Source organism: Zingiber officinale, chromosome 9B (assembly GCF_018446385.1).
Source record: "Zingiber officinale cultivar Zhangliang chromosome 9B, Zo_v1.1, whole genome shotgun sequence".
NCBI classification, from domain to species: domain Eukaryota; kingdom Viridiplantae; phylum Streptophyta; class Magnoliopsida; order Zingiberales; family Zingiberaceae; genus Zingiber; species Zingiber officinale.
In genome coordinates this window covers 97280706-97289662 of record NC_056003.1, presented here as the reverse complement: position 1 = coordinate 97289662, position 8957 = coordinate 97280706, and the positions used below count along the sequence as shown (strand labels likewise).

The following is an 8957-nucleotide window of genomic DNA, read 5'->3' as shown; positions in this document are numbered from 1 at the left end:
ATTTGTTGAGTAAATTTGAGAGATCATAATTTTTGATTCTGGATTAATCATATAATGCATAATATATCAAATTGAAGATATCTGAATGAGGTTCGATTTGATATATTGTGCATCTCATGGTTTAATCTACGTCAAAAATTATAACCTCTTAAAGTTCACTCAACAAATATATTTAGCTAGCAGCTACTAACCAATAACTACTACAATATAATTTTCTCAGCCGTAGTATTTGAACTTATTTTTATTAAAAAGATATTTGAAAGAGAGTGGGTATCCACTTCTAAGGGTAATGTGTCGGGGAAGAAAGTAAATGATCATAACATTCTCTTTGTTGCTTGTTTCAATCCTACGTGACACAAGAGGGCCAATGGGGCCCATCCGAGAGTGCATACATGGCAACCTCTTTGTATCATGTTCCTGTACTGCCTGTGTAGGCACGATCGAAACTACCATTTAGGGTTGTAAATAACCTCGACTCGAGTCAGACTACACTTGAACTCGGCTCGACTAATACTAATTCAATTCAAGTTCAAACTAGCTCAAGCTGGCTGGTAGAATTGAGTTAAGATCGAACTCGATATATAATTATGAGCTTTATTTTTTTCTTATTTTTTAATAAATAAATTAATATTATATATATATAATATACATATACACATACACAGATAGAAGTCGAGAGAGGATGACACACTATATATATATATATATATATATATATATATATATCTTTAGGATGATAGTATCCACTATTTTTAAATTATTCTCTAGATGATCTCTAAAATTTAAAATAAAAAAACCTTCTCCTCCAAAATCTCAAACATTAGCGAATAATATTGTTTCATATTATCAAAGCTGGAATTGGTTAATTAGATTCTACCTTATAATTTTATTTTTTCAATTTATATATGTGTACTATTAGATTTCTTTAATTAATTATTTTTCTTTTTTCAATGCAATTCAACTAAAAAAAGGCAGAGCAGATAGATAATTAAGGTGATCGACTCACACCAACTTAACAGTAGTTACGTACACCAGAACAACGAGGCTACGTGCTATGCCACCATGTAGCTAGCTAATTATTATTTATGCCTCGCTTCAATTTATTCGCTTTTATTTAATAGCTACCCATGCATCCTTCGTGGTGAAGGCAACTATTTTTTAGTCACCATGGCGATCTTCCTGTTCGTGGGTTCATCGTTGGGGATCGTAAATATAGGGCTGCCGTAGATGACGACGTGGCCGTCGCGCTGCAGGACGAGGATGTACTTGCCCTCCGGGCCGCGGGTGTTGCTATCCCAAATTTTGTTGAAGTTAATACCCTCGAAGATGACTAAGTTGCCGTCGGTCTGCATGCGGGCGAAGCACCTCGTACCTAGGTTGTTGGTTTGGGAGGACCACATGACCTGGTTGTTGTTGTTGGCGTACAGCACCAGGTTGCAGTCGGACTGCATGACGAATGTATAGTCCCCTTGTTTGAGGGATTCGTCGGTGCGCAGCTTGTGACCTCCATAGAGAATGTTCGTGGATTCATCGCTGCGGCCCCTTTTGACGATCACGGCGCCTTTGGAAGTGGCGGTGTTGGAACCGGGGGGGATGGACCATATAGAGCGGCCGAAGATGACGACGCTGCCGTCGTTCTGCAGGACGAGGATGTAGTTGTCCTCCTCGCCGGCGGTGTTGCTCGACCAAACAACCTGGCCATTGTCGTTGCGGATGACGAGGTTGCCGTTGGTCTGCAAGTGGGCGAAGCAGTTGTTGCCTAGGCCGTTGGTGGGGGAGGACCACACGGTCTGGTCGTTGTCGTTCAGCACCAGGGTGCAGTCGTCGGACATCATGGTGAATTTAAAGTTCCCTTCTCTGAGGGATTCGCCGGTGTTCAGCCTGTCACCGCCTAAGAGAACGTTGTTGGCCATGGAGGAAGGCAGGAAGAGGCCGAGGAGGAGAGCAACAGAGAGCATGACATGGGAAGCCATGGTTAAGCTACGGATGTCACTCACTTCAGTCAAGTGATCGCTTGTTTAGAGTATCATGCAATTCCCATCTATTTATAGATGAGAAGGTGATAAATTTATTTATTAAAATTAAAGCATTCGAAATTATACCAAGTGGTTGTGCGGTCGATAATCCAGGTAAATAATTTATCATTGATTTGTAGAGTAGGACAAAACTAGCCAATAAATATATGCCACTTCACTTTAAGTTCGCTACCATTGTAATGCGCAAATATTAAAAAAAATATATAATATTGACCGAATTTTTACGGAACGTTATTCTGCCAACTCATCCACATTATTTGGTTGGCAGTAAGTCATAATCTTGCTTAAAATTTCTAATATACATAAAAGGTTATTAGCCAATGACAAAAAAAATTTATTGAAAATTGATGATTGTGATTTAGGTAGTAGTGAATTTGAGACAAGCTGAAGTGCATGTTTTTTTTTTAAATGCCAGTATATTAAATACATATGAGGGCATATATATCGAACATTGGATGAAAATCAATCGTGCTATATTGACAATAAAGAATATCAACAAATGGATGCATAAACAAGAGGATCCATGGTAACGTTGGAAGTTTTGACAGGTCATAAAGGACCATATTTTAGGTGTAAGAAGAGAAATCCAAATAGATTAAGAAAGATCGAATATTTGACAATGATAAAATCTTGACAAGTTAAAATTAATCAGATATTAAGTAGGAGATGAGAAGTCTAAACAAGTCAAATAAGTGTTTGGCAATCACAAATTCTTGTAGATCAGACTTGATCGGATATGAATCATAAGATAAGAAATTTTAATAGATCAAGGTTAATCAGATGATAGGCAAGTAAAATCCTACACTACAAGAAAATTGATATTTAGTGATGAAATATTTCGTCGCTAACATATTAATGTTCATCGCTAACAAATATTTGCGACGATAACTTTTCATCGCTGCGCTAGAATCGTCGTTATAAGTTTGTCGTAAACAATTATTAGTGAAGATTTTTTTATGTTTCGTCGCTAATAAATTAACGACGTAATTAACTCATCGCTAAATAATTTTAATCGAAGAATTAAAATCGTTCGTCGCTAAAAAATTTGTTTGCAACGAATCTAAATTTTTCGTCACAAACAAGTTAGCTACGATTTTCCTAATGTCGTCGCTAACACCATCTTGATTCGTCGCTAATGTTAGGACCTTCGGATGCGGCTAGAGAGGGGGGGTGTGAATAGCCGACTCCAAATTCGCGTTTCTTTTTACAAATCAAGTTAGCGCAGCGGAAATAAAATAATAGAAACGAGAACGAGAACGAGAAGATCAAACATTAGACGCAGCGATGTAACGAGGTTCGGAGATGATACTCCTACTCCTCGGCGTGTCCGTAAGGTGGACGAAGCCTATCAATCCGTCGGTGGATGAAACCCCGGATAACCGGCTAATATGAACTACTTCTGGGTGGAGAAACCTCACCACAAAGTCTTTGCAACAGCAAAACAGAGGAGTACAACAATAGAGGAAACAAACAAGAACAATAGAAATTGTAAACACACTTGCTTACCTTCTCGTCGGAGTCCGTTGATGAAGCAGCAGCTTCACGGCTCCAGCAGCTAGAAAACCAGCACGAAGCTCATGCGAAGCTTCAGCAAACTGAGAGCTCAGCAAAGCTCAAGAGGAAGAAGAAGAATTAGCAGAAGCAGCTCTTCCAGTGTTGTCTCTCGTTCTTCACTGTAGAGGCCTTATATCATCTGGTATCTCCCTGCAACCTGCGAAGAAGAACAGACGAAAACAGACGAAGCAGAGATAGCCGTTGTGTCGCAACGGCTAGGCCTGGACCGATCAGGCTCCATCCTGATCGGTCCAGGATGTCCCTGATCGGTCTGTGGACCGATCAGACCCTAGTCTGATCGGTCCCCAGACCGATCCCCAACTATCTGTGAGTGTCGGTTCCGAAGCCTGATCGGTCTGTGGACCGATCAGGCTATAGGTGGATCGGTCCACAGACCGATCCCCCTACCTTCTCTGCCTCCTGATCGTTTCCTGATCGATCTGGTGACCAATCAGATTATTTACAGTGAGCTACTGTTTGATTACTGATCGGTCACCAGACCGATCAGAAAACCCATAGTATCACTGGATCGGTCTGCTGACCGATCCAATGCCCATGTGGATTTAGAGCTTCCCATCCCTAAATCCTAAGGCCTTCCTGGTCTTGAGAACGAGCTACCGAGCCCTCTCTGACCTAGTCTGGAGAGCGAGCTACCGAGCCCTCTCCGACTTCCATGTCCGATCCAGAGAACGAGCTCCCGAGCCCTCTCTGACCTAGTCCGGAGAACGAGCTACCGAGCCCTCTCCGACTTCGTCTGGTCCAGAGAACGAGCTACCGAGCCCTCTCCGACTTCGTCTGGTCCAGAGAACGAGCTCCCGAGTCCTCTCTGACCTAGTCCGGGGAACGAGCTGTCGAGCCCTCTCCGACTTCCCATGCCAAACTTCCATACTTGGACTTTTCCGTGCCAAGTCTCCATACTTGGACTTTTCCCGTGCCAAGTCTTCATACTTGGACTTTTCCGTGCCAAGTCTCCATACTTGGACTTTTCCCGTGCCAAGTCTCCATACTTGGACTTTTCCACGCCAAGTCTCCATACTTGGACTTTTCCCGTGCCAAGCTCCCTGCTTGGACTTTTCCGTGCCAAGTCTCCATACTTGGACTTTTCCCGTGCCAAGCTCCCTGCTTGGACTTTTCCACGCCAAGTCTCCATACTTGGATTTTTCCCGTGCCAAGCTCCCTACTTGGACTTTTCCGTGCCAAGTTCCCTGCTTGGAATTTTCCCGAATCAGGTCAATTCAAGTCGGGTCAACCAGGTCAACCTTGACCAAAGATTGCACCAATAATCTCCCAAGTTTGTATCCTTGTCAAACATCAAGATACAACTTCAACTTCTCTATTCTCGTCAAACATCAGAATAGAACTTTTCTATTCTCGTCAAACATCAGAATAGAACTTTTCTATTCTCGTCAAATATCAAAATACAACTCGAGTCAGGTCAACTCGAGTCAGGTCAACCAGGTCAACCTTGACCTAAGGTTGCACCAACAATCTCCCCCTTTTTGATGTTTGACAAAAATCATAATCAAGTTAGGTTAACCCGATAACCTAACTTAGGTTTTCCAATATTCTTCCTTGAACATATTTCCAATGTTCTTCCTTGAACATTCTCCCCAAACTCTAATGTTCTTTCTTGAACATTCTTTGGACATTCTCCCATTCTCCCCCTTTTTGACACACATCAAAAAGAGTAAATCAAGGTCAAGAGTTTCTTCCTAATGAAAGTCTCATACCTTTCATTGAAACCCTTAAATTCCCCCTTGATACTAAAGTCAACAATCAACTTAGTGATAATCCCATATCACTAGTAAAAACTCCCCCTAAAAGGCAACTCCCCCTTGACCAATAGGTAAAGCTCCCCCTAAAGGTCAACTCCCCCTTGACCATTGCACCAACAATGTCTTGGAGAGTTTCAAACCTTTAGAAATCAAAAACACCAACTTCCAAAGCTGAAATTTCAGACAACAATCGAAAATCAGCATTTTGACACGCTCTGATCGGTCACCAGACCGATCAGGAGCTCCCTGGATCGGTCCAGTGACCGATCCAGCATCCCCTGGACCGATCAGGAAACCTCCTGATCGGTCACACATCTGATTTCTGAATTTCTTCCTCCCGAAATTCAGAAACCCTTACAAAATTACAGAAAATTCTAAAAATTATAAAATTTTGAGGATACATTCCTCATAACATATATTATCATGGAAACATAGTTTTCTATGAAAATAACTTCCATTTTCAAATCTTTATACAAAGTTTAAAAACTTTGAAATAGTTCAAGTTTACCTCAACTTTGTATCAACTTGCTCAATGATGAATTCTATCACTAGAAAAGCTTCATCAAGGTTTTTCAAATCAATTTTGAAATGATTTTAAACCATTCAATTTAGGACCACAATCTTAGGGCTAAGTGTACATGACTTGTACACAAGCTTTCCCTATGATCCTCCATTTTGAATTAGGCTCATCTAGGTACAAGAACTATGCACCTTGATCCTAACTCATGATCCTAATATCTCACACACATCTAAGGTGTATCAAACACATCCAAGTCAATTTTGATGTGAGATATGGTTTAGGTCATCTTAATCTAAGTTCTCATGCATTTTCTAAACAACAATTTGATCTCCATATCAAATTGTGTTTTTATCCTTAAATCAAATTAATTGATAAATGCAAGAGATGATGACATGGCATAAAATAATATCATAAGTAAAAACATGTGCCAATGTCATGATGTCATGTCATAAAGTATGAAACTTAAATAAGGCATGACATATAGCTAACCTAAGTATTATCATTACATTTCAAATGATAATAAATTAAATATGATGTCATGACATGACATATGGCAAACAATACATGGCAAATAATATATAAAGGTATAGAAAATACCTAATTCTAGTCTTAGTTGCCATTTTTGATAATTTTGATCATTTTGCCATAAATTCCATATTCCTAAGTGTAATAGACCTAAAATCATATACTAAAGATTTTTAGATCACTATGTGCCAATTAGATTGACCCTAGAGAATTCCTCGAATATGGTTGGCACATGCTAATCATATTAGGAATAACTTTCCATTTCATTTTCAAGGCTTGATTACACCTTGAAAATTCCTAAAGTGCCACCTTTTTCCATGATTAGGTTAACTACCTATTCAAGTAAGGTTGGCACGCCCTAAACCATCTAGCGTGATGGAATCACGCTCCTAGGAACCCAATACCTATTTGAGCTCATTGGGTTCACTAAATATTCACTAGGGATGACTTCCCTAGCAACCCTCCTAATGACCCTCCTAGGCTTTAAAGCCTTGGTCATTTGGGACTCATCAAGATCAACTCTAGGGGTGACTCCCCTTGTGACCTTGGTGATGGTCTTCCTAGCCCTAAGTCTTGTTCCATAATCGAATGGAACATTATGGTAAGTGGGCTCGACCACTTGAGACTTAGGTTTGTGACTCAAACCTCTCATGTCCTTGGGCTTTTGCTTTTGACCCTTAGACCCTAGAGTTGACTTCTCCAAATTCTTAAGGGTTTTTTCTAAGGTGTCAAGTCTTGACCTCAAGACTTGATTTTCCTTTTCTAATACCTCAAGTTTTAATTTGTCATTTTTCTTTGAGGTATTCCTAGGTATATGTCTAGTTGTTTTGGGATTTCTACCTAGGTTTTCCTTAACCTTAGATGAGTTAGTCCTAGGGTTGGCATTTCTAGTATTGTTCTTGTCTAGGCTAACATGTTTTGCACCTAAGCACATGTATCGGTTTCTAAGATTATCATGCTTATCATTATTGACAATTGTAATAAAATTACTAGCATGTGTCTTATAAGGATTGCAAGAATGTGCCTTAAAAGATACCTTAGGGTTTGCCTTAGCTCCCCCTATAGATGTGCTTGGTCTCTTGTCCTTGTGAGGTTGCCTCCCCCCTCGGACATTGACTTCTATAATGTCCCCTTCGCTTGCATTGGAAGCACACCACGTGCTCCTTGCTCTTGCATTTCGGGACTCCGGCTTCCTTGACCTTTGGTGCCGGTGGAGTCTTCCTAGTCCTCTTTGAACATTTACTCTTGTAATGCCCATATTCCCTACACTCAAAGCACATTATATGTAATTTACTTGAAATTAAATCGCTTGAGTTACCTAGGGTTGAGGATGGATGTAAGCTCTCTTCTTCATCCCTTCTGGAGGTAGAAGCTTCTTCTTGCACCAATCTTGAAGAAGAACTCTCCTCCTCTTCTTCCATAGATGTTGAGTAGCCCTCAACTTCTAATTCCTTACCTCCATGATGTGAGCTACTTGGCTCACTTGACTCCTCTTCATGACTTGAATTGGAGCTCTCCTCATGAAACTTAGCCAAGTTATTCCACAACTCCTTGGCATTGTGGTATCCACCTATCTTACACAAGATATCACTAGGTAATGAAAATTCAAGGATTTTCATTACCTCGTCGTTGATTGTGGATTGGTGGATTTGTTCTTTCGTCCACTTCTTTTTCTTGAGAAGTTCTCCCTTTCTATCCACCGGAGGAATAAAACCTACTTGTACACAATTCCAATTTGCTAGGTTAGTCATAAGAAAATACTTCATTCTTACCTTCCAATACGCGAAGTCGCAGCACTCGTAGAAGGGTGGAATCGTGATGTCTTCTCCGAGTCGATCCATTCTCTAGCTTGTGCTCCCCCGGGTGTTAATCCGACGAAGAACAACCTTGCTCTGATACCACTTGTTAGGACCTTCGGATGCGGCTAGAGAGGGGGGGTGTGAATAGCCGACCCCAAATTCGCGTTTCTTTCTACAAATCAAGTTAGCGCAGCGGAAATAAAATAATAGAAACGAGAACGAGAAGATCAAACCTTAGACACAGCGATGTAACGAGGTTCGGAGATGATACTCCTACTCCTCGGCGTGTCCGTAAGGTGGACGAAGCCTATCAATCCGTCGGTGGATGAAACCCCGGATAACCGGCTAATATGAACTCCTTCTAGGTGGAGAAACCTCACCACAAAGTCTTTGCAACAGCAAAACAGAGGAGTACAACAATAGAGGAAACAAACAAGAACAATAGAAATTGTAAACACACTTGCTTGCCTTCTCGTCGGAGTCCGTTGATGAAGCAGCAGCTTCACGGCTCTAGCAGCTAGAAAACCAGCACGAAGCTCACGCGAAGCTTCAGCAAACCGAGAGCTCAGCAAAGCTCAAGAGGAAGAAGAAGAATTAGCAGAAGCAGCTCTTCCAGTGTTGTCTCTCGTTCTTCACTGTAGAGGCCTTATATCATCTGGTATCTCCCTGCAACCTGCGAAGAAGAACAGACGAAAACAGACGAAGCAGAGATAGCCGTTGTGTCGCAACGGCTAGGCCTGGACCGATC

General features: G+C 41.1%; 1 protein-coding gene across 1 annotated transcript; it reads right to left on the bottom strand.

Annotated features, from left to right (window-relative positions):
* Positions 1-1151: 1151 nt before the first annotated feature.
* On the bottom strand, positions 1152-1973 carry LOC122023204 (mannose-specific lectin-like). The gene has a single exon (XM_042581284.1). It carries the CDS (start codon positions 1971-1973, stop codon positions 1152-1154), a length of 822 nt encoding a protein of 273 aa, XP_042437218.1.
* Between the last annotated feature and the right edge of the window lie 6984 nt (positions 1974-8957).

Coding starts and splice junctions, on each gene's coding strand:
- LOC122023204 (XM_042581284.1), bottom strand. CDS start 1,973: ATGGCTTCCCATGTCATGCTCTCTGTTGCTCTCCTCCTCGGCCTCTTC.